Below are 26253 nucleotides of genomic sequence, written 5' to 3'. Positions count from 1 at the left end.
AGGATTTTTAGTCTTTTAAAGATTTCTGATATCTTAAGTAAGATGGATATACTTATAATGGATTTATTTGGGGGCATGATTTATCATGAAGGACACTTCAAAACAACCCTCCCGCAAATATAGTCTTCTGCCATAGGCATTTCCCTTTCCTCATTCTTCCAATCGAGTTGTATATATTTTTTTCATGTTTACTTATTTATTTATTTGGAGAGAGCGAGTGAGCACAAGCAGGGGAGGGGCAGAGAGAGGAGAGAGAGAACCCCAAACAGGCTCAGCACCATTAGTGCAGAGTCCAGTGCAGGGCTTGAACTCACACACCCAGAGATCATGACCTGAGCTAAGATCAAGAGTTAGATGCTTAACCAACTGAGACACCCAGGCACCCCCAAGTTACATGTCAATTTTGGTTGGATTAGATTTGGTGTTTACTTTATGATAACTATGTAAATACTACTTATAGCTCAGCCATGTAGTATACTATGATTATTTTTCCTTTCTTGCACAATTTTTTATTCTCCCTGGAGTTGCCTTATTCCTTCCTTCCAAAAATTCTGGCCTTTGGTTCTCAGAGAACCAATGGTCCTTGTCACTGGCTCCACAGCAGGATGGGGAGCCTGCTACCACATGTAACTTGCCATCTGGACATTGGCTGGAGACTGCTCTCCTCACCTTTATTGGGTGGTAATTGTGTTCTTGGGGGCTCACACCTGGGATCCAGAGACTGTGTTTCCACTTCCTTTGTCGCCACGGTACAAACCTTGGAGCTCCAGGAGAAGTGACCTCGCTTAGCGTCAGTGGACCACTTGGCAAGGATGCACAATGGAACCCAGTGAGGCCCAGGAACCAGCTCAGGGAGCGCCGCCCATCAGACTGGTAAGAACTTGGTTTCATTTTGGTAGACCTGTCCCTAAGAGGCAGAAGGGGAGCCTGATCATCTCCCAGAGTTGCCTGAGTAGTTCTATAAGGGACAAAACTGCAATTTCAAGGTGCTGGGTGCTGGACGGTGGGTTGGAGTCCCTATGTGACTGTGTGTGAATGAGACACTCAGTGGAAAGGTTCCTACCTGACCATTGGGCCACAGCAAGTGTTGAGTCCCCGCTGCGGTTCCGTGGGGACCTCATAAGGCTTAGGGTGGTGTCAGACTTCCTCAGGAGTCTGATCCCTGTCAGGACTTGATACTGAGCCCGCCAATGCTAAGAGGCGCCTACAATATCTCCTAGAGGAGAGCGGCAGGAAACTGGCAAAGCGAGTGTGCATCCTGTCCAAATTAGTCCCTCCCTTCCCCTTTTTTCCTCTCTTGTGCGTGAAAGTTGTCCGTTAGGGGGAGGAAATGGGTGGAAAGCAGAGTAAACTGACTCCCCTAGAGTGTATGTTGAGGAATTTCAAAAAGCAATATTCAGAAGACTATGGTATGAAATTAACTCCCAGAAAGCTCCAGGCAATCTATGAAATTGATTGGCCATCGTTCAAGGTGGGCTGGTCCTCTGATGACTCATTGATAAGAAACTAGTTGGCCGAGTGTTCAGGGTTGTTGTGGGGGATCCAGGCCACCCCAACCAATTTCCTTACATTGATTTTTGGAAAGACCTGGTCCTATCCTGGCTACCTTGGCTAAAAGTCTGTATTGAGGAGAACTGTAAAGTTATGATGGCTCGTGTCACAGCTTTCTCCAAATGCTAGCCCAAAACTGAAAAACCCATGCTGTCAGGAGAACTTGAGGAGACCCCACCACGATATGCCCCACTGTCCCCCTCACTGCCACCTGTGCCTCCAGCCACTGGGCTGCCGAAACCCTACCGGAGCCTGCCTCTAGTCCTGAGACCTCACCACCTCCAGCACCACCGGCCTCTCCAGATGTGATGGGCTTGCCTGGACCACTTGTCCTAACCCCATACACCCCTCCTGGAAAGCAACTAGAAGACCAGGCCAGCAGAGACAGTCCCTCCCTGCAGCAACACCAGAGCCCTACAGATACCACTAAGGGAAACTAGGGGACCTGTCTCTTATGATCAGGAAGGCCAGATCCAAGGAGACCAGCATGTTTTTGTGTACCCAGCCTTTACCACTACAGACCTCCTAAATTGGAAGCACCATACTCCTTCCCATACGGAGAAGCCCAGGCTGTGATTGAACTAATCCATAATTCAAACCCACAAACCTACCTGGATGGACTGCCACCAACTCCTTCTGACCCTCTTTGACACAGAGGGGCGTTGTGGAATTACCCAGGCGGCCCTAAAATGCTTACAGGAGAATGCCCCGGCTGGGATGCTAGATACCCAGGCTTAAGCTCAAGCTCACTTCCCTGGGGAGGACCCCAAATGACTCAAGTGTAGATGGAGGGCTCGCAAGGACTGAATGGTCTCAAGAAGCCCTTCTAGATGGCATGAAGGAAGGGGGTGAAAAGGCCATAAATGTGAGTAAAACATCAGAAGTACTCCAGGCACCCGAGGAGAGCCCAAGCCAGTTCTACGAGACATTATGTGAGACATTTCGTCTCTACACCCGTGTTGATCCAGAAGCGCCCGTGACCCAGCGTATGGTCAATGGGCTTTTGTCAGTCAGGCCCAACGGGACATCTGGCCCAAGCTGCAAAAGCTGGAGGGTTTTGCTGGCATGAATGCCAGTCAGTTGCTGGAAGTAGCAACTCAGGTGTTTGTCATTCGTGACCAGGTGGCCTGGAGGAAAGAATGCCAGAAGATGCAGAAGAAGGCAGACTTGTTAGCTGCTGCCTTGGTGGAGCAGTCGGAACACTCCTGGAAAGGTGCTCCATAGGGATGGAGCCGGGGCCAAAAAGGGGACAGGCGGGGAGGATCATCTTGCCCAGGACCAAAGTTAGGATGGAACCAGTGTGCTCACTGCCATCAGGAGAGCCACTGGAAAAACGAGTGCCCCCTGCGGCTGGGTAATTCTCAGCAGGGCCCCAAGCAGAAACAAAGGGGCCATGTGGTCCAGGGCCAGTACCAACCAGCATCACGGCCTCATGGGGCCCCCAAAGATGATTTTGTGGAGCTAACTGCCATGGAGGACTATGAGGAGGACTAGGACAGACTGGGATCTATTTTGTTAGGCCCCCAAGAGCCTATGGTCCAATTGAATATGGGGGGCTGACCCACTGACTTCATGGTAGATACTGGAGCAGAACACTCGGTGGTGACGCAACCAGTGGGCCCCCTCTCGCAGAGACAAGCTACTGTTGTGGGGGCCACAGGCAATCAGACATGCAGTCCCTTCCTGCTGCCTCGGTAATGCAGTTTAGGCGGCCATGAAGTCATCCATGAATTCCAGTACTTCCCCTCCTGCCCTGTGGCTTTAATGGGCCAGGACCTGTTGGGAAAGCTGCAGGCCCAGATAACTTTCAACTCCCATGGACAAGCTGCTCTGGACCCTACGAAAGCCGGAAGCAAAGATTATGACTGTCAGGATTCCTCAAGGGGAAGAATGGTGCCTCTACAGTCTCATGGAGGAACCACAACAGGGACCTGAGCTGCCCTTCAGAGTACCCTTGTGTGGGCTGAGGACAACCCCCCAGGACTGGCCTGGAACATACCTCCAGTAATTGTAGCCAGGGGCAGAGCCCATCCACCGAAAACAACATTTCATCCCTCGTAAGGCACAGGTAGGGCTACAGAAGCACCTGGAGAGACTTCTAAAATATGGGATCCTCCAACCCCGTCAGTCATCTTGGAACATACCTCTCATACCAGTCCAGAGCCGGGCACCAATGACTATCAGCCAGTCCAAGACCTGCATGCTATCACCAGGTCAGTAAACCAGGCCGTTGTCACCCTACACCCGGTTGTCCCAAACCCATACACTCTCTTGGATCTTATCCCCACAGAAGCTGCCTTCTTCACATGCCTAGAGCTCAAGGATGCCTTCTTCTGCATCCACCTAGCCCCCCAGAGTCAACCAGTCTTTGCCTTCCAGTGGGAGAATCCTGAAAATGGTGACAACGACCGGTTGACTTGGACCAGATTGCCTCAGGGGTCCAAAAACTCCCCAACTATTTTCGGCACTGCATTAGCCTCAGACCTAAAAGCCTTCCCAGCGGATCAACATGGCTGTGTCCTGCTTCGGTATTAGATGATTTACTGTTGGCTGGAAGGTCTCGGGAGGATTGCATGGAAGGAACTCGGGAGCTCCTTACCCTCCTATGGGAAACTGGCTATAAAGTCTCAAGAAAAAGGCCCAAACCTGTCAAAAGAAAGTCAAGCACCTTGGCTTTCACCTCTCCCAGGGGCAGTGCCAGCTCGGCCTGGAGAGAAAATAGGCCATATGTTTAATTCCGGTCCTGTCGACCCGACGTCAGGTTCGGGAGTTACTCGGAGCTGCAGGTTTCTGTAGAATCTGGATACCTAACTTCTCCGTCTTGGCAAAACCCCTTTATGAGGCCACAAGTGGGGAGAGCAGCAAAGGGCTTTAAAGAGCTCAAGTGGGCCCTTGCCAACATGCCTGGTCTGGGGCTCCCAGACACGTCCAAGCCCTTCTTCTTGTATGTTCATGAACATACTGGCATGGTGCTGAGAGTCCTAACTCAGATGTTGGGGTCATGGCACCTCCCGGTGGCACATCTGTGCAGCTTGACTCTGTTGCCCAAGGCTGGCCACCCTGCCTACGGGCACTTGCAGCCACGGCCCTCTTAGTGTCTGAGGCTGACAAGTTAACTATGGGACAAGAACTGACAGTCTGAGTGCCACATTCAGTATTGACATGTATGGAGTACAAGGACAGTACTGGCTATCCAACGCCCGGATGGCCACATATCAGGGAATGCTATGTGAGAACCCATGCATTCACCTAGAGGTCGTGCAGCCCCTAAACCCTGCAACCCTATTGCCTGTCAGGCCAGGTCAACCAGATCGTGACTGCATTGAAGTCATGGATGAGGTGTTCTCCAGCTGACCAGACTTGAGGGACCAGCCCCTCAAGGACCCCAACTCTGAGTATTTCCCCGATGGTAGCAGTTTTGTGAAAGAGGGAGAACGCCTTGCAGGGTATTCCATGATGACCCTGAGTTGTATCGAGGCCAAACCCCTGCCAAAGGGGACTTCGGCACAGAAGGCAGAGTTCATCGCACTAACCAGAGTCCTCCAACTGGTGGCAGGGATACGTGTTAATATATACACAGACTGTAAGTATGCCTTCACCACCCTCCATGTACATGGGGCTTTATATAAAAAGAAGGGTCTAATAAACTCACGAGGAAAATACACAAAGTATGGTAAGGAAATCCTTGAACTCTTAGACGCTGTGTGAGCCCCTAAAAGAGTGGCAGTCAGGCATTGTTGGGGACATCAAAGGGGAGACACCACGGCTGCATGGGGAAACTGTAAGGCAGACCAAGAGACAAAGCTTGCAGCCTCCAAAGGAACAGCGGAATCAGCGGCTTTAACCACCACACTGTTCCCTAGTCCACTGGGCAGAGTGGGACCCTAATTACTCACAACATGATAGTACCTGGTTTAAGACTGAAAATGGAAGCTACCTCCTAGGTGGATGGTGGAAATTCGAAGACAGCTGAGTAGCGATTCCTAAGGTCCTGGCCCTTACTCTTGTCAAGCAGTTCTATCAGGAAACCCATATTGGCCAGACAGCTCTTGAGACTACTTTGAGCCTACATTTCTACATCCCTTTACTCTCTAGCATAGCCTGAGCAGTAGGCAAGCAATGTGAAATGTGTGCCCAGCATAACCCATGTCAGGGACCCAAGGCTGCCCTTGGGGTACAGAGTGTTGGGGGAGCCCCATTTGAAAATATCATGGTGGGGGCACCTGGATGGCTCAGTCAGTTAAGCATCTGACTTTGGCTTAGGTCTTGGGTTTGAGCCCTGCATCGGGCTCTTTGCTGACAGCTTGGATCCTGGAGCCTGCTTCAGATTCTGTGTCTCCCTCTCTCTCTGCTCCTTCCCTGCTCACGCTTTCTTTCTCTCTCTCTCTCTCTCTCTCTCAAAAAATAAACATTAAAAGAAAATTAAAAAAAAAAAAAAGAATATATGACGGTGGACTTCACTGAGCTTCCTCAGGTCCAAGTCTGTAAATATCTGTTGGTCTTGGTGTGCACCTTCTCTGGCTGGGTCGAAGCCTTCCCTACTCACATAGAAAAGGCACATGAAGTGGCCCAACTTCTAAAAGAAATCATTCCTCCATTTGGGATCCTTATCACTATGGGATCAGATAACAGGCCAGCATTCGTGGCCAAGGTGGTGCATCTGGTGGCAAAGGGGTTAAAAATCACCTGGAAGTTACACACAACATACCGACCCCAGAGCTCCGGGGAGGTGGAACAAATGACCTGAACCCTGAAGCTGCAAGTAAGTAAACTATGTCAGGAAACCCACCTATACTGGGACCAGGTGTTGCAAATTGCCTTGTTAAGAATCAAGGTGTAGGGGTCCCTGGGTGGCTCAGTAGGTTAAGCGTCCTACTTCAGCTCTGTCATGATCTCATGTTTCATGGATTTGAACCCCACATCAGGCTCTGTGCTGACAGCTCAGATCCTGGAGCCTGCTTCGGATTCTGTGACCATCTCTCTTTGCTTTTTCTCCAATATAAATAAACATTAAAAATTTAAAAAAAAAAAACTTTTTAAAAAAAGGTGTAGCCCCACTAAGCAGATGGGGTTCTCCCCTTATGAAATCCATTATGTGTGCCTTCCCTGTATTTTCAAGGGCATAAGGAGGGATCTAAATGAGATAGGGAATCTAATCCTAAGACAACAGATGTGGGCCCTTGGCTCTACCCTAACCATCTTCCACCACTGGGTTAGGGAGCAATTACCTGTGAGTCTGACCACAGAGACACTCACTCCTTTAAACCAGGAGATGCTATATGGGTGAAGGAGTGGACTGTCCAGTCCCTAAAACCCCTCTAGAGGGACCCGGTCACTGTCATTTTGTCTGCCCCTCCTGCAGTAAAGGTGGCCGAGGTGGATCCCTTGGATTCACCACAGCAGAGTGAAGCCGGCATCTCCAAACTGGGAGTGCGTTCCTGATCCATCAATGCCATGCAAGCTGACCACACGGAAGAAGCAATCTGCAACTCCAGAGGCTCCAGGAGACTGCAGCCCTGCTTTAGTCACTCCGGAAGCTGACTGATCCACGCGTGGCAGAAGCTTGAGGAGTCGACGGTCCAGTGGGACAAACAGACTGTCCTTATTTTCTATATCTGTTTCCTTACTCTGATGCACTGTCACCTTTCATCTCTCACTGTTATTGTGATTCTTGCTCTACTTTTTGCCATAGGATTGGCAGAGGCCGCCCCCGGCCAGCTGGGAGTGTGGTGAGAGGTTTCTGTTAGCATTCGCCTTCCTTTTGTGGATAGGATAGTTTGTTGGCATTGGTTGCTTCTAATCTGGACCTCTTCTGTAGACCTAGATTCTTCATCATGTGACCCATGTATTCACATAACCAGGTCAGGCCAGGGAGTCACTTGGACCTTACTATACCATACCCACTTCTCATGCCAGGGAAGGGCCCTGGGGCCCTGCAGACACAATGAGACCACCTATTCTATCTGCCAACGGGAGAGTCAATACACTTGCTTTGGCCCACAATACTCCCCCAGTGAAGATTGGTTAGAAGTCCAATCCTACCAAGGGTGGGGGCTGGAGGGGGGGGGCTTGTCAGCCAGACATAAATTACTAACCCAAAGCGACCTGTGTCAATGCCGTTTGATGTCTGTGCGGTTATAAGTATTGGCCCAGGGGCATCTGTCATATGAAAAAAGCGGGCACTTGTCATAGAGGGCCCACAGACTCTTGATATACCATGCAGAGGCTTAGATTGGGAGCCGGAACACTGACTCAATGACAAATACGTGTGTGAGGAAAGCGGTTTATGTGCCTATATACCTGAGTTTTTATGCCCCAGCTGGAGCTGTGTTTCATGGGCTACTTGGAAAAAAGAAGGCACAACAGTGCTCCTTCAGAAGGGGCTACTACATCAGATTGTCGATCGAAGGCCTGTAACCCTGTTAATTTTACTATTATTAACCCAGGAGATTCCAAATGGCAATGGGGCACCTGAATTGGCATCTGGATCCATGGGTGAGGCAGAGACCCAGGGACTGTGCTATATTTCAAGAGAGTCACTACTGCCCATCCAACCATGTTCCATCAAGTCTTCCACGCCTTCTATGAAGAAATAAGAAGTAGCCCCCCTCCCACTTCAGTCACAGTAAGAAACTTGTTTCTAGCCCTAGGAGAGACATAGCCCAAACTCTAAAGATCTCCTCTTGCTATGTATGTAGGGGAACCAACATGGGGGATCAATGGCCATGGGAGGCTATAGAATTAGATCCCTGTGAAGCTTATAATGGAACAGAATACCCCAGTCCTACTCCTGGGGCTTGGCTCCTCAAAAACTCAATTATAGGGAAAAATTGCCTTGCCCAGTGGGGAAGAAAGCTCACCATTTCTGTTGGAAACATAACATGCCTAGGCCAAAGATTTTATAACTCAACCACCTGGGAAACCCAATGGTGGGGGTCCCCAGATCACCTTGAACCAGATCCCCACCCCTTGTCTAACTTCTCTCATCTCTGAGAGGCCTGGGACAATGTTGACACAGCCATCGAATGGCGGGCCCAGGTGGATTATACTGGATATGTGGAAGGACAGCCTATACAGCACTTCCCTCAGGCTGGTCAGGGTTATGTGTGCTGGAAACTATTCATCCATCCTCTCTTCCTGCTCCCACTTGCCAGAGGGGAATATTTGGGAGTCCAAGTGTATGGGGACAGAGAGACTCAAAGGAAATGATGTGCCCTACAAATTGGCAATTGGAAAGGTGGTGAATGGCCTCCCTAGCATATAATCCAATATTATGGTCCTGCCACCTGGGCAGAGGATGGGACCTGGGGTTACCGCACTCCCATTTACATGCTAAACAGACTAATCAGACTGTAAGCAGTTGTAGAAATTATAACCAATGGAACTGCCAGGGCTCTTAACTTACTAGCTAAACAGAGAACCAAAATGTGCAATACCATCTATCAAAATCGCTTGGCCTTAGATTATCTGCTTGCTTCTGAAGGAGGACTTTGTGGAAAGTTTAACCTGAACAACTGCTGCCTACAGATAGATGGTGAAGGAAAAGTCATAGAGGAGATCACAGATCGAATGAGAAAGATTGCTCATGTCCCATCCAGATCTGGAAAGGTTGGGACCCTGGGGAGTTATTTGCAGAGTGGTTTTCAACTCTTGGAGGATTCAAAACCCTCATAGATATTATTCTCTTGATTTTGGGAACTTGCTTAATCCTACCTTGCCTAGCTGCCCTGGTTATACCGTCTGTCTCCAGCCTCATTGAGGCAATGGTCAAAAAGAAATGGCCATGCATGTGATGATGTTATGGAAATACATACCTCTAAACCAAGGTGATGCTCTTTGACCCAAAGGAAGGGGGTTCCAGCATCAAAGGAGGAAATGTGGTAGAGTCCCTCCCTAAGGAATGTGGTGGAGGCCTCCTCAGAACAAAGGAAGGTAACATGGCCCAATCAACTCCTATAGGCATATGCGTAGCTCTGACATTACTCTGTAACTTGGACTGTGTCCGGTCAGACTGTATGTCACCATACATGGGAGACAAAGAAGTATAAATTGCGTAAAAGCTACACTCCTCTGTGCCTGAGGCTCAGTTTTTTGGGTATGAACCCACTGAGCCTGTGCAGGCACGACAAATAAAGTTGCTTATTGGACTGAAAAGCCTATGTGTCCCATCTCTCTGTGTGAGAATCCTGCGGCAGTGTCTCCCTCCACCTCCCCAAAGGAAGCTTGGTTTCTTCCAGTCGCTGTTCTTTACTTCCTTGGATGGCGTTATCGCTCTCCCTATATTGTGAGTGCTTCTCCAGATACTGGAGAAGATACTGAAGATTCTCCAAATCTTCCTCTTGCCCTCTATATCCAGTCATCAGCGTTCCTGGGGTATTTATCCTTTATGTTTGCCCTTTATCCTCCATTGACAGGTGTTTTCCTTTGTAGAGACACCCAACTTCTAAGATGACTGCGCCTTGTGTCTTTCCGCAATCTTTCTTTGCGCAAAGTCGTTTACTTTTCTCGTGAGCCCAATGAGATGGACATAGCTTATTACCCCATGTTTGTCTTGTGTAAACTCGAGCTTCTGAATATCCGTGCGGTTTGCAGCGCAAGATTTAAGGTGCGAGAAATGGTAGTGTTTTCCGTAGGTGCTCACTGTGCCGAGACTTTCGTGGCGACTCGCCGCTAGGACTACTTCGCCTTCTGTACGTCAAGTACAGAAGGATGGCCGCCTGGGACACCCGTGGCCAGCTGGGCGCGGACATATTGACTCCGGGAAAATCCGGAAGTCCAGGCGTCCGTGCTCCGTAGAAACGCCGCTGGCCCTCGCCGGCCGCCGTCGCTGGCGGGGAGCTGGGCACGGGCGCGGCAGGAGAGTTCGCGGAAGTGCAGCTTGTGGCCGGTCGTCGTGGGGTCTCTAGAACATCAGGTCTGTGTGTGGGTCCGTCTGGGGAACAGGGTGAGAACACCGAGGTGACTGTGGAGTCCGTGGGGAGAGGACGGAAGTGGGAGCCCGTGGTCGGGTGTGTGTGGGTGCAGTGCCTCTGGAGTCGGTCCTGAAGGATTGTGAGGGTCAGTGATTATACGTCTGTCCAGATCCACGTTTCCGAGTCTGTGGTCAGGGTTCGGTGCCCGTCTGTAGCGCCCAGCGACTGAGGACTAGTTTTGGAAGTGGATTTTGTTCATGAAAGCGGTGTCCGCTTCGGATTCGGGTTTTACCCTGTGGCTCATTGACAGGAGCGAGGGCGCGCGGTTAGCGAACACAGGTGTCTGGAACAGGTTTCGGGATTATTCCAGGGTGGGGGGTGACGAGTGTTTGGGGGAAGTCCAGGTGTGTCGGCCCTTGAGAGGTTTGTGAGGGCTGAAGCAGGTGGGTGGGTGGGTTCCAACGTTTCTTTCCCTGTCAGCCCTTCCAATCCAAGCCCTAGTTTGCCTTCCTTCCTCTCTTCCTCTCTTCCTCCGGGTCGCATCTCTTCCTCTCGACCCCCTAGATATGAGAGCTTTGTTGGAAATCGAGCATTAAACACAACGAATATATATATATTTAACGTTTATTTATTTATTGTCAGAGAGAGCGAGGGAGAGGCAGAGAGAGGGGAGAGGGAGACAGAATCCCAAGCAGGCTTGACACCGTTAGCACAGAGCCGAAGTGGGGCTCTTTCTCATGGCTGTGAGATCGGGACCTGCGTGGAAATCAAGAGTCAGACGCTTCAGGGGACTGATCCACGCAGGCGCCCGTGTGTACAAAGTTTTGTGTGGACATTCCTTTACTTCTGGGTATAAACCTGGTGTGGAATTGCTGGGTCACACGGTAAACATGTTTAACTGTTGGAGGAACCACCAGACTATTTTCCAAAGTGGCTGCACCATTTTACATTTCCACGAGCAGTTATGAGGGTTCCATTTCCTCCACATGTTCATCAACGCTTGCAATTTTCTTTTTTCTTTTTCTTTTTCTTTCTTCTTTTTTTTTTTTTTTTTTTTTTTTTTTTTTTTTTTTTTACTATATCTCAATTGTGGTTTTGATGTTCATTTCTCTGAAGAAGAATGATATTGGGCATCTTTTCATGTGCTTATGCTATGCATAACTTCAAGGTGTATATCTTTTCACTAAATATAGATTGTTAGCATTTCTCATAGCTGCATAATATTTCACTGGATGTGTATACTTTTATTCAGTCAATTAATTCTCTATTAGCAGACCTAAAATTATACTTTTATATCAACTTGGCCTGCTTGTTCCATTATTTCTTTTGCAACTTTTCCTAAAAGTGGATTTTTTTTTGGATTCTAGCAAAATCTCTATTGAAAGTGTTCAATACGAAGTGTTAAGCCATTCCCCTAATAGTCAGTCACGTAACACTGCTGTAAGAAATGTGTGTTTTGGAATGCTATCTATTTAAAATTTTTTTATGTTTATTTATTTTGGACAGAGAGAGACAGAGTGTGAGCAGGGGAGGGACAGAGAAAGGGAGACATAGAATGTGAAGCAGACTCCAGGCTCTGATTGTCAGCACAGAGTCCGACGCGGGGCTTGAACTCACAAACCACAAGATCATGACCTGAGCCAAAGTCAGATGCTTAACTGACTGAGTCACTCAGGTGCCCCCAGAATGCTATCCACTTTTAGACAGAAGTCCTATAATCAGCCATCTGACCAAAAACTTATTTTTTTATACGAGAAATATTGTTTTTTTAGTTCATAGAATGTAAGATGAAAAAGTTATTTTTGGTATATGTTCGCTCAAATCTCTGAAGTTCTGACCCTTACTTAATCATATTGAAGGAACTTTTAATCATATCCTTCCTCTTCTCTGATACTGATTATTCTTACTTGATTCTTTTTTTCTCTTACTTGATTCTTTATGAAATTAACTGGGTAGCATTTCCAGAATAGGTACAGATAATGTAACGAGGTGTTACTGCTCATCCTTTTCTTGTTCTTGGCTTTAAAGAAGGTACTTTATTGTTTTACTGAACATATTTAGGACGTATTGGATTGTTTTTATTGAATGAAATTCACAAAACAACGTTAACTATTTTAAAGTCAACAATTCAGTGGATTTTAGTACATATGTAACATTGTGCCCTCACCACTTCTGTCTAGTTCCAGAGCATTTTTATCACTCTGAGGGGAATCCTCTAACAATTAAGCAGTCACTCTATACTCCCCTGCTCCCCCAGACCGTGACAACCACCAATCTGCTCTCTGTCTCTGTGGATTTACCTATTCTGGATATTTCACAGAAGTGGAATCATACAACATGTGACCTTTGGTGTCTGGCTTGTTTCACTTGGTATGTCTCATGGTTGTGTGTTGTATCCCGGGGTGCTCCTTCAGTGCTTAGCCAGACTATTTTGTTTACAACTCTGCCTTACCGTTCATTTCCTACTTGCGTTGAGTGTAGAGATCAGCCAGAGGGAAAGCTTAGGGTCTTCTCAGGTTTTTTTCTGAGCAGGTGTCCTGCCCTGTGCATGTACTTGGCTTTATACATTCCCCAGTATGCACTGGTGCTTTTATTTCTTTCTTCTTTATTTTTAACGTTTATTCATTTTTGAGAGACAGAGAGAGACAGAGCATGAGTAGGGGGGAGGGGCAGAGAGAGAGGGACACACAGCATCGGAAGCAGGCTCCAGGCTCTGAGCTGTCAGCACACAGCCAGACGCGGGACTCGAACCCATGAACCATGAGATCATGACCTGAGCTGAAGTCGGACGCTTAACAGACTGAGCCACCCAGGCGCCCCCCAAGTTGCCTCTTTCTTGATTGAGTGATCACTCTGCTGCTATAAACCTATGAGTTTAGAGTTCTTCAGAGTTATGATAAAGGTTTTGTTTTGTTCTTTATTCTGACAGTTCTTGCTTGTTTTTTTGATGTTTCTGTGGAGTTATGGGCCCTTGAAACTTCCCACTCTGTCATTATCATTCAGTGGGAATTTTCCTTCATGATGTACCTGATTTGTTTTGTTTTGTTTTGTTGGTCACTGGTACTTTTTAAAGAAATAAACTGATCACGGGGCACCTGGCTGGCTCATTCGGAGGAGTGTGCCACTCTTGATCTTGGGGTTGTGAGTTTGAGCCCCACGTTGGGTGTAGAGATTACTTAAAAATAAACAAATAAAAATCTTTTTTAAAAAAATTCACTGACTGCAAATGCAACTTAAGTGATGGCCTCTAACCCACCCCCTCCCCTCCCCAGAGATAATGGCTTTCTTTCTCTTTCTTTCTTTCTTTTAAAGATTTTACCCTTTTTTTTAAGTTGATTTAGTTTTGAGAGAGTACACGCACACGCACATGAGCAGGGGAAGGGCAGAGAGGGGGACAGAGGATCTGAAGCGAGCTCTGTGCTGGCAACATAGAGCCTAATGTGGGGCTCAAACTCACAGACCGTGAGATCATGACCTGAGCTGAAGTCAGACGCTTAACTGAGCCACCCAGGCGCCCCAAGATTTTACCTTTTTAAAGTAATCTCTGTACCCATCATGGGGCTCGAACCCACAACCCTGAGATCGAGTCACACACTTCACTGATTGGGCCAGCCAGGCACTACTATGACTTTCTTGAACTTGGCTTATTATTTTTTTTATTTTTTATTAAAAAAAAATTTTTTTAATGTTCATCTTTGAGCGACAGAGTGCGAGCGGGGTGGGGAGCGGTGGGGCAGAGAGAGAGGGAGACACAGAATCGGAAGCAGACTCCAGGCTCTGAGCTGTCAGCACAGAGCCCAGTGCGGGACTCGAACTCACGAACTGCAAGATCATGACCTGAACTGAAGCCGGACACTTAACCAACTGAGCCATCCAGGCGCCCCTGAACTCGGTTTATATAAAGCATGTTTTTATAGTTTCATTCAATGTGTATATAGCCAGAAAGAATAGCCTTGTCCAATATGCTTCAATTTTTTTCCCATTGGTTTGGCTTTATTTCATTCACATAACAATTAATGAAAATGGTTTGTTAGATAATGCTTTGCTGAGCACATTGGGTCTTCAAACTGAGCCACGTAAGAAGACTTTTGAGCAGGTACACGAGCACCTGTGATTTTAAAGGAATAGATGTCCAAATTCTCACCTTTTACTTGTTCTCCTCCCAAACACTGACCCGTGTGAGAGGCCCCCTTGGGGGCGTCACGCTGTGTTGTCTCTCCTTTCATGGCATCTTTCGCAGACCCCACTTTCACTTCCTAGAAGAAAGTGCCCACACACTCACAGTCTGGTGTTTCTTTGCTCCAGAGTGCAGTAGCCTCTGGGGCTCTATACAAAGGGACAGATGGCCTTGAAATCAGGTGAGTGACAGTAGCAGCGATAGCATCTGGGCCCAGAGGAAATGTGCACTCAAAGTGAACTTACTTTTCAGCCCACAGGTCCCAGCTCTGGGAGCAAAATCCATCAAGCGAAGCAAGGAGCGGGTCTCAGGACCTGCGTGCGGTCATTTGTGGGGACACCACTGACCAGAGACCAAGATTTCTAACCAGGAATTTAGGGCAATGCAAGGAGAAGCTAGAGACACAGCGTCCCCGTTACTGGCTGTTTTCCAATAACAGAAGAAAATGATTAAGGACCAGGTGACTTTATTTTATTCTTCCCTTCATTCTGTGATTGATTTTTGGAGGACTTTAAAATGCAACCGAATTAAATGGAAGAGTATACATTGGTAAATAGGATTTGTGCAGAAATAGATTTAGATTCCAACTCCAGTATCGAGGCAGATAGGCTCAGGAACATGTTGTTGTTAGGATCCACACTAACTCGTGTTAGAACATCCCGTGTGACTGGAGCATCTTTTGGGCTGCGTTAGCTGTCGGCTTATGTCTGATGTCTCTGATGGCCATCACAACCGGAGAATCACGATGATCACAGGATAGACCATGACTGAGGAGAAAGCAGACTGGTTCCACAAGGATGTCACTATATATTTCATGGCACCTAGGCATCCGGACTTTTGTCTAGGGGTGCTTCCTAGACGTGATACGGTGTCTTGAACTTCCACTTTCTCCTAAATGCAAAACAGGGTTCCTCAGAGTCCTCTTTGAGAATAGACCAGGAGACCTCAGTGGGCACAGTTTTTTCTGGGACCATAACAAGAGGGCCCATGGATCCAGCCTTGCGGCCATCAGGGTCATTCTGAAAATAAAACCCAGGTGACCTAAGAAAATGGAAGGACTGCATGACTTTAAAAAAGTCCTTATGAACAGGGGGCTGAACTGGTTGGTGTTTGAGTTCAAATATGGCAGTAGAGAGTTGAAGGTACTGTTGTTGGGTAAGGTTGTTGGGATCCAGGCAGTTTGCTTTCAAACTCCCCCTTAATGTAAGATAGTACATGCTCCTTGCTCACGTTCAAAGCCAATTTCTACTGTCTCCTATTTTATTTTATTTACTAAATATTTTTAATGTTTGTTTATTTTTGAGAGAGAGAGAGACAGAGCATGAGCAGGGGAGGGGCAGAGAGAGAGGGAGACACAGTCTGAAGCAGACTCCAGGCTCTGAGCTGTCAGCACAGAGCCCGATGCAGGGCTTGAACCCACGGACCACGAGATCATGACCTGAGCTGAAGTCGGATGCTTAACCAACTGAGCCACCCAGGCACCCCTATTTAAAAAAAAATTTTTTTTTTTTTACATTTATTTATTTTTGAAAGACAGAGAGAGACAGCATGAGCAGGGAAGGGGCAGAGAGAGAGGGAGACAGAATCAGAAGCAGGCTCCAGGCTCCGAGCTGTCAGCACAGAGACCGACGCGGGTCTTGAACCCATGAACCGTGAGATCATGACCTGAGCTGAAGTTGGACCCTTAACTGACTGAGCCACCCAGGTGCCCCTGGGCACCCCTATTTTATTTGTTTTTTGAGATACAGTATATTTTTAAGGATTTTTTTTAAAGTTTATTTTTGAGAGAGAGAGAGAAAGCGGGGGAGAGGAAGAGAGAGAGGGAAACACAGAATCTGAACCAGGATGCAGGCTCTGAGCTGTCAGCACCCTGACATGAGGCTTGAATCATGAACTGTGAGATCAACACCTGAACCAAAGTCAGACGCTTGACTGACTAAGCTACCCAGGCACCCCATTGAAATACAGTATATTTTTAAAGTTTATTTATTTTGAGAGAGAGTGTGTGTGTGTGAGTGAGGGAGGGGCAGAGGGAGAGAGAGAATCCCAGCAGGCCCTGTGACTCAAGGCTCAAACCCACGAACTGTGAGATCATGACCTGAGCCTAAATCGAGAGTGAGCCGACTGAGCCACCCAGGCGCCCCTTCTATTACCTTTTAAATATTAACCCCATAGAACAGTCTGGATATATTTTAAAGGTAAAAAACTCCAATGATTACAGAGTTATATAGCAAAACTATGATTCTTCTTCATGTATATATACAGCCAGTGCTTCAAATACATATATTGGAAATGTTTTTAGTTTAGCAGAATTTAATGACTACTTATTACAGAAACTTCTGATTTGTTGAATGATACTTCACTGCACGCTTACTGAGTATTTTGTTATACATACTTTAAACATGGATGTATTTTGCTTCTATAGCAACATAGTTTAAAAAATATCTGGGGTGCCTCAGTGGCTCAGTCAGTTAAGCATCTGACTTTGGCTCAGGTCATGATCTCGTGGTTCGTGAGTTCGAGCCCCGCGTCGGGCTCTGTGCTGACAGCTCAGAGCCTGGAGCCTGCTTCGGGTTCTGTGTCTCCCTCTCTCTCTCTGCCCCTCCCCTGCTCATGCTCTGTCTCTCTCTGTCTCTCAAAAATGAATAAACGTTAAAAAAAATTTTTTTTTTTTTTTTAAATATCCAAAGACCTGGGGGCACCTGGATGGTTCAGTCAGTTAAGTGTCTGACTTCAGCTCAGGTCATGATCTCGCAGTTCACGAGTTCAAGCCCCCCGTTGGGCTCTGCACTGACAGCTCAGAGCCTGAAGCCTGTTTCGGATTCTGTGTGTCCCTCTCTCTCTGCCCCTCCCCTGCTCACACTATCTTTCTCTCTCTCAAAAATAAATAAACATTGGGGCGCCTGGGTGGCTTAGTCGGTTAAGCGGCCGACTTCGGCTCAGGTCATGATCTCGCGGTCCGTGAGTTCGAGCCCCGCGTCGGGCTCTGTGCTGACAGCTCAGAGCCTGGAGCCTGTTTCAGATTCTGTGTCTCCCTCTCTCTGACCCTCCCCCATTCATGCTCTGTCTCTCTCTGTCTCAAAAATAAATAAACGTTAAAAAAAGAAAGAAAGAAAAATAAATAAACATTGAAAATTTTTTTAATAAAATTTAAAAATAAAACAAAAATAATAAATTAAAAAAAGATATCCAAAGACCTAAGTGTACATATGTGGCCTATGTGGCGAAAATGCGAACAACTCCCCTTATATTCCTTCCATTTCAGGAACTCAAGGAACAGTCGTGTTAAACAGGACTGTGTTGTTACAGGAATCGCTGACACTGGAGGATGTGGCTGTGGACTTCACCCAGGAGGAGTGGCGGCTCCTGGCCCCCGCCCAGAAGGACCTGTACCGGGACGTGATGCTGGAGAACTTCAGGAACCTGGTGTCAGTGGGTGAGGACGGCTCCCCTGTGTCTCTCTTTTAGGGGGTTCCCAGTCAGTGGCCTTTCCTCTGTCAGCTTCAGAGAGCTCTGGCGTTTCTGTGCTCCTCTGACATGTAGGTTCTCAGTCCGTCCCCTCTGGCCCCAGATTCGAGGGTGTCATGTGCCTTTCCCGAGACAAGCCCTTTATCTTTGCCTGCCTGGAAATTGCAATTGCATGGCCCCTGACATAGAACGTTGTTCTGTGTTGGCAGACCACGGCCCAGTTCACAGAGCCTGCCTCTTCTGTCGTTTCCACGAACAGGGTATGTGGCCAGCATGCCGGCTGCACTCTCCAGACTGGAACGAGGGGGACGGTGGATGACAGAAGATGAAACCCGCCGTCGGATCTGTCCAGGTGAGAGCCAGTGGGGAAGATGGTGAGGAGGTCGCATTTAGTCACTCAGAGTGTCATGGCTGCAAGGGTGTCTGAGGACGTGTGTCACAGAGCTCCGAGAATCTCCCGTAGAAGGGTCCTTTCTCTTTTAGGTGCTTAGAGGACCTGTCTCTGCTTGGGTTCAATTCGTGGTTGTTTCATACAGGTCTCCGTTATTTTTCTCTCTGGGTTTCTTTTTCGAATCTTCAAATCTCATCAGCCTTCTTTGCCCGGTGCTGTATCATCACCTGTTCCTTCTGCTTCCCTTGCCCCGAAAGTCCACCTTCCACACCTCTCTCCAAAGAGAAGTGTTCAATTTGAGCCCCGTCTTCTGACTAGTGCCCCTTCCTGTCCCTTTGGATAACGTCATTTTCCCTTCCTAACATTCACTTCCGGTTTTGATTGGGAGTTAGGATTTCAACATGTGAATTTGGGAGGGACGTAACTTCTGATCTTCCCATCTTGCATCCGGGCTGTGTAGAAAACCTCTCGTATCTCTCCTTTGACACCACGGCCACATGCACAGAACTTCTGATGCTACAAGTTGGGGTTTCTCCCCACACCAAGCAGTTCTTTGTGACACTGGCTGGGTGTCTTACGATTGAACTCAGTTCTGACATTATCTACCTGGAGGGTAGTGTTAGATCCCATAGGTTAAGGGCAGATCCCATGAGACTGCCCCCTGCTTTAGATATCAATCAGGTTACTCACAGCTTCTGTCTGACTTGGCTACAAATTCGAGGTTCTCATGACCTCCTCCCCCTTGAATTTGATTATTTGCTAGAATAATTCAGAGAATTTGGGAGATGCATGGGCATCTTGGTTTCCATTGACCCTTCTCCCACTCTGCATGCATGGGAATTTGGGAGAATTTGGATATGGCAGAGGAGTCCAGGGAGAGTTTAGGACTAGAGATGGAAATATGGATTGAGTATATCTCGTGTGGTATGTGGACAGATTAAGAAGAGCCTTGGACAGAGGTGCCTGGGTGGCTCAGTCAGTTAAACGTCCGACTTCCTCTGAGGTCATGATCTCGCTGTCCGTGAGTTCAAGCCCGTCATCGGGCTCTGAGCTGACAGCTCAGAGCCTGGAGCCTGCTTCTGATTCTGTCTCCCTTTCTCTCTGCCCCTCTCTACTCATGCTCTGTGTGTGTGTGTCTCTCTCTCTCAAAAATAAATAGATATCTAAAAAAAAAAAATAAATAAAGGAGCCTTGGATAGCTAGGAATCAGAAAGGTGGCCATTTGTTAAACGCAGGGTTTCCCAGACCCTTTCTTTTGAGAGCGTGTTTTTGTTAGCTTCAGGGTGATGGCCTGGGCTGGTCTATATATGATGCTGTAAAACAGGCCCTCTTGAGCCTAATTGGTCGAGCCACAGTCTTCATATGTACTGGAAGAAATTGAATTTAGTGAGAAGTAAAGCAATGTATTCTAGAAGTAGGATTTTAGTAGAAAATAGAGAACAGGGGCTTCTGGGCGGCTCAGTTGGTTGAGTGTCTGACTTCGGCTCAGGTCATGAACTTGCAGGTTCGTGAGTCGGAGCCCCGCATCATCGGGCTCTCTGCTGTCAATACAGAGCCCACTTTGGATCCTCTGTCCCCCTTCTCTCTCTCCCCCTCCCCTGCTCTCATGCATGAGTGCACTCTTCCTCTCTCTCTCAAAAATAAATAATAAACATAAAAAAAAAGAAAATGGGACAAATTGGCATGTAAAACGTGGAGGTTCAGCTTTGAATGAGGCGTCTCGCACTACAGTTCTGGGCTGGGTGAAGTTAATTGTCAGTGAACGGTAAAGCTAGGAGTACTTTAGAAACCGAGGGGAAACAGCTCACAGTGACGCAGAGTGGGAGAAGGGTCGATGGAAACCAAGATGTATATGTAGAATTTTGAAAGAGGGGCACCTGGCTGGCCCAGTCCTTAAGCGTCCGACTCTCGATTTCGGCTCAGGTCATGATCTCATGGTTCGTGAGTTTGAGCCCCATGTCGGGCTCTGTGCTGACAGCATGGAACCTGCTTGGGATTCTCTCTCTTTCCTTCTCTTTCTGCCCTCTTCACCCCCGCTCATTCTCTCTCTCTCTCTCAAAATAAAAAAGTAAACTTAAAAAAAAGAAGAATTTTGGGGCACCTGGGTGGCACAGTCGGTTAAGCGTCCGACTTCAGCCAGGTCACGATCTCGCGGTCCGTGAGTTCGAGCCCTGCGTCGGGCTCTGGGCTGATGGCTCAGAGCCTGGAGCCTGTTTCCGATTCTGTGTCTCCCTCTCTCTCTGCCCCTCCCCCGTTCATGCTCTGCCTCTCTCTGTCCCCAAAAAATAAATAAACGTTGAAAAAAAAAATTAAAAAAAAAAAAAAAAAGAATTTTGGAAAAAGATGCTATTGGGGGCAAGGTGTCGATTTGGGGGCTCATTACACTGACATGGGAACAGTTGGAATATTCCTTGTGTGCAAGTACAAAATGTAAATGTGACAGAAGAAGGTGACAGCCCCTCGTGTGGTATTGTGATGTAAGAAACATGTATTTGGTCTTTCACCCTGGTTCCCGGCACAGAGTGTCTACAACCCTTGTAATTTCCTGACTATGGGCATGTTTATTTCCCTTATTAATGTAGACAATGTTTGTTGCTTCTCCCTGGGTTTCTTTTTTCTCCCTTTTGGTATTTTTGTTTCTAATTAAATTTTTAGTTTTAATTCCGCTCTAGTTAACATACGGTGTTATATTCACTTCAGGTGTCCGATATAGTGATTCGACAATTGGACGCACTACTCCGTGCTGATCATGATAAACGTAATCTTAATCCCCTTCACCTATTTCACCTACCCCCACCCTCCTCCCCTCTGGTAACCGTCAGTTTGTTTTCTATAGTTGAGAGTCTGTTTTTTTGGTTTGTCTCTCTCTCTCTTTTTTTTTTTTTTTTCCCCTTTGTGTATTTTTGTTTCTTTTTTTGAGAGAGCATGTACTTGCGAGCAGGGGAGGAGCAGAGAGAGAGGGAGAGAGTCTTAAGCAGGCTCCACAGTCAGTGTGGATCCTGACCCGGGACTCAACCTCATGAACCATGAGATTATGACCTGAGCTGAAAGCAAGAGTCGGACACTTAACAGACTGAGCCACCCAGGCGCCCCTGTTTTTGTTTCTTAAAGTTCACATATGAGTGAAATCATATGGTATTTGTCTTCCTCCATGGGCTTTTTTTTTTTTTTTTTTTAATGTTCACTTATTTGTTTTGAGAGAGAGAGAGCTGGGGAGGGGCAGAAAGAGAGGGAGAGAGAGAATCCCAAGCAGGCTCTGCACTGTCAGCACAGAGCCCGATGTGGAGCTCGATCTCACAAACCGTGAGATCATGACCAGAGCTGAAATCAAGAGGTAGACCCTTAACTGACTGAACCATCCAGGCGCCCCAGTCCATGGGCTGTTTAAAACCCAAACTCCTGGCGCGCCTGGGTGGCTCAGTCAGTTGAGCATCCAATTCTTGATTTCATCTCAGGTCATGCTCTCACGGTTTGTGAGTTCGAGTCCCGCATGGGGCTCTGTGATGACGGCACAGAGACTGCTTGGGTTTCTCTGTCTCCCTCTCTCTCTGCCTCCCCACCGCCCCCAACACTCTCTCTCTCAAAAATAAAGAAATAAACATTTAAAAACCCAAACTCCTAATGTTCCAGTAATTGTAAACATGGTCCCGTACTTTCATCTTTCAAGGTACTCATTTATCCAAGTGCGAACCCAAGCAGTTTCCTGTCTTTATGTGACATTTATACACTGGTGATTTCTACATGGTTATTTCTAGTTGAGACCTTTCTTAGGATTTACATATCCAATCAAGCTCTTCGTGTCTATATCAGCTATCCAAAACGCCTCTGAAGGCTGATACGCTCGCTTAATTTCCCCACATTCCCCAATAATATTTCCCATCTCATTAAAAGTCACTACCCACCTGTCAGTTGGCCCAGGTCAAATACTTCAGAATAAGACCTGATTCCTCACGTGTATTAATCCCCCCCAAGTTGAAGTTGTGAGCGAGCCTTGTCTTTTCTCTCTCCACATTATGTTCTGACTCCCTCCACCTCCCTCTCCATTGCTCCCTGAACCCACTTTTCACAGTTTGTACCTGCTTTCTCTGTCACTGCTTGCTTAATTTGGTTTTTCCTAACTAGAACGTATGCTCAGTGGAAACAGGAAATGTGTTTCTATGTCCTCATCACCAGCACAATGCCTGGTACATGGTCATAGTTTCCTAAGGATTTATGGATGTATGAATGTGTCCCACAACATTTTAAAACAGATATCCTTCTATCTCCTCTGGGAACTTGGTTTTATTGTACTTTCTTAGCATGCTTTGTAAGGTCACAGTTAGAAAGGAGCCAAATCTATGTTTATTCATTTTGAGTGATCTAACCTTATTTATGCACTGACTATTCTTACCTTTTTTCTTTGCTTATATTATTGTGCTTAACCTTTGTTCAAACGATAACAAATATATTTCCTGGAGTTTCTTTAAAATGAGGTCATAGTGTTGTCAATAAGGAACCAACCTACACAGATCCACTTGAGAAATAGTTTTAGTATGTATCAAGCTGATATATCAAGTTCATGGAAAGATTCATTCTTCTCTTCTTTCCCAGAGATCAAGAAAGATGGTGGCCATCTACAGGGGCACTTGCAAAATCAAAGATGTCCAAAGAGAATGAAACAATGCCATGAACATAATGCATTTGGAAACATTGTTCATCGGAGTAAAAGTAATTTTCCTGTAAGGCAAAGTCATGACATCTTTGACTTACATGGGAAAACACTGAAGTCCAATTTAAGTTCAGTTAACCGCAACAGAAGCTATGAAGTAAAGAACCTGACTGAGGTTAATGGGGATATGAAATCCTTTTCCCATACAAAGCATGACCAGTATTGTATTGAAATTAAATTTCCTGAATGTGGAAGTTCTGCAAATACAAATTCCCAATTCATCAAGCATCAGAGAACTCAAAAGACAGAGAAACCTCACGTATGCGGTGAGTGTGGAAAAGGCTTCTTCAAGAAGTCTCGGCTCACGGATCATCAGAGAGTGCACACAGGAGAGAAGCCTCATGGATGCAGCATATGCGGCAAAGCCTTTTCCAGAAAGTCCAGGCTCACCGAACACCAGAAAACTCACATAGGAGAGAGGCGGTACGCATGCACTGAATGTGACAGATCATTCCCCAAGAAATCACGGCTCCTCGTGCATCAGAAAACTCACACAGGAGAGAAACCCTATGTATGCAGTGAGTGTGGAAAAGGCTTTTTCAAGAAGTCTCGGCTCATTAACCATCAGAGAGTTCACACAGGAGAGAAGCCCCATGGATGCAGTCTGTGTGACAAGGCATTTTCCAGAAAGTCCAGGCTCATTGAACACCAGAGAACTCACACAGGAGAAAAACCTTACGAATGCACCCAGTGTGACAAAACGTTCCGCTGGAAGTCGCAGCTCAACGCCCATCAGAAGACTCATACAGGAGAGAAACCGTATATATGCAGTGATTGTGGGAAAGGCTTCATTCAGAAGGGCAATCTCATCGTACACCAGCGGACGCACACTGGGGAGAAACCTTACGTATGCAGTGACTGTGGAAAAGGCTTCATTCAGAAGGGCAATCTCCTTAAACATCAACGCATTCACACTGGAGAGAAACCCTATGTATGCACCGAATGTGGGAAAGGCTTTAGCCAGAAGACCTGCCTCATATCCCATCAGCGATTTCACACTGGAAAGACGCCCTTTGTGTGTAGTGAGTGTGGAAAATCCTGTTCCCACAAGTCCGGTCTCATTAACCACAGGAGGATTCACACAGGAGAGAAACCCTATACCTGCGGTGACTGCGGGAAGGCCTTTAGAGATAAGTCGTGCCTTAACAGACACCGGAGGACTCATACAGGAGAGAGGCCCTACAGGTGCACTGACTGTGGGAAGGCTTTCTCCCACCTGTCTTGCCTCGTTTACCATAAGGGAATGTTGCACGCAAGAGAGAAAGGTGGACGTCCAGTCACGGTGGGGAATGCTTTCTCAGAGAGCCACAGCCCGTCACGTTCAAGTGATAGCACGCAGGAGAAAGACCCTGTTAATAAGGTGTCCAGGCCAATGCCTTCTGTAGCGGCTCAGACTTCGTTACGCCTCTGTGGGCTCCTAGCAAATAGGAACACAGCCACGGTGGGACAGCCAGGTGCTAGGTGTGCACCACCAGCAGATAACCGAGTTTGCACAGGGAAACCTGTTGAATGCAGTGAATGTGGTGCTGCCTTCACCGACCAGTTGCGTCATAGTTTATGTCCCAAAAAGCACACAGGCATAAAGTGTGATACAATCCAGGTGGAAAGCCCTTGAATAAAACCTGCCAGGTCAGTGTGTGGCTGACAGGCGTATACTGAGATGCATAGCGTAAAGCCTGGGAATAGTATAAAAAGACAAATAGAATAAAGATCCAGAAAGCCTTTGTGGAAAGATAGAGCCTGCCGGGTGTCTCACGGGTCCCATATCAGCAGTGAGCTCATAGCTGGTAGAAATATAATGACTGTGGGAAAGTCCTTCCCCAGTGAGAGAGAAGACCTCACTAGGTGCCAGACGGTTCCCACAGGAGAGAAACTGTGGGAAGAGCTTTGAAGGCAGTGACTGTGGCAGGACTGTCACTGAAGCATCCTCAGGCTGGGGAAATCCTACAGAAAAAAAGGACTCTGAGCACACCAGCTGTGGAACGTCTTCAGCAAAATAGCAGCAAACACATCCAGCGAATATGCCCTGTGAAAGTGAATATTTCAGAGATTTCTGCCAGAAGTCTAGCCTCATTCCACACAGTGGACATTTCAGGACAATATACCTTGAATCAGACTCCTAAGTGATGTGATGGTGACTCCTTAATTCAAAGGAGGTGGTAGATGGTGCACATCAGTGGTTAGAACTATAACCGTGCACCCCCCCTTTTCTGGGGGGCGCATGAATCTTTCATTCCCACCCAGGATCAGTATTTGGTTAGCTCCTGTATTATTTTGGTTCTAAACTTATTCAGTTAATTTTAGACGACTGAAGTCCTTCAAAAGGAAGCTGAATACATTTAATTCAGTGTTGTACCGTGGCATATTTGGATGCGTTTGACTTTGTAAATATCCCCCAAAGGAACAACTACTCGGAACTCCTGAATAACCTATCCGTCAAGTTCTTTGCCTAGAAGACAGTTCCCAGCCGGTCCACACACCGCTCAGAAAACCTTTCATTAGCTATTTCCTTACATGATCTACAGATGCTGACAGTAGTGAACTAAATAAGAATCCTTGCTGCCTTTGAAGTGTTTTTTTTTTTTTCTTTTTAAACTGAATTACATGCATATAGCACTTTGACCTTCCAGCATATGTAATCAGAGGATAGATACACCTACATTAGTTGAAAGGGACATAAGGTAACAGGTACAAAGTATCATGGTAATTTCTTGCTCGAGGGGCATGTTATTATTTGGACAGGGATGGGGAAAAGACTCAGTTGGTTTTACATGTGTAAAATAGGATGTGGATACTTTGTTAAAAGATACTTTCTTTCTACCTGGATTATAAATCCCTACCCAGATAGTTTATAGATTTTCGCATATTCCCCAGCCCATAGCAGACTGGAAACAAATCCCATGGCTTTGAAAGGCGACTGAAAGTAAATGTGTGGCCTAAATGAATGACCCACTGGACTAATCAGTCAAGCGGATTTTTGTTCACTTAAGGAAAGGAGCTACGGAAAAGAAATTTCAAAGATCAGAAAATTATACGAAAAAAAAAG

The 26253-nt window shown here is 46.8% G+C and overlaps 1 protein-coding gene across 6 annotated transcripts; it reads left to right on the top strand.

The window, feature by feature from the left end:
- Positions 1-317: 317 nt before the first annotated feature.
- On the top strand, positions 318-26241 carry ZNF613 (zinc finger protein 613). 6 transcript variants are annotated; one of them, XM_045440446.1, is made up of 5 exons: positions 318-873; positions 14893-15100; positions 17950-18076; positions 18368-18460; positions 23090-26241. In XM_045440446.1, the coding sequence occupies exons 2-5, from the start codon at positions 15086-15088 to the stop codon at positions 24820-24822; spliced, it is 1968 nt and encodes a 655-aa protein (XP_045296402.1). In that variant the 5' UTR covers positions 318-873; positions 14893-15085; the 3' UTR covers positions 24823-26241. The 6 variants fall into 6 exon arrangements, with proteins under 6 accessions (XP_045296402.1, XP_045296406.1, XP_045296403.1 ...); XM_045440447.1 differs by lacking the exon at positions 318-873 and adding an exon at positions 10360-10465; XM_045440448.1 differs by lacking the exon at positions 318-873 and adding an exon at positions 14307-14355.
- Positions 26242-26253: the final 12 nt, after the last annotated feature.

The sequence above is a fragment of the Leopardus geoffroyi genome, chromosome E2, assembly GCF_018350155.1.
Source record: "Leopardus geoffroyi isolate Oge1 chromosome E2, O.geoffroyi_Oge1_pat1.0, whole genome shotgun sequence".
NCBI classification, from domain to species: Eukaryota; Metazoa; Chordata; class Mammalia; order Carnivora; family Felidae; genus Leopardus; species Leopardus geoffroyi.
Note: the sequence above shows the minus strand (reverse complement) of the source record. Positions and strands in the feature narration are given on the sequence as shown.

Excerpts from the sequence above, each read along its gene's own strand:
- ZNF613 (XM_045440445.1), top strand. Across the intron at positions 18,077-18,367 it reads CAGGAACCTGGTGTCAGTGG|GGTATGTGGCCAGCATGCCG; the intron begins GTGAGGACGGCT and ends TTCCACGAACAG. Across the intron at positions 18,461-23,089 it reads CCGCCGTCGGATCTGTCCAG|AGATCAAGAAAGATGGTGGC; the intron begins GTGAGAGCCAGT and ends CTTCTTTCCCAG.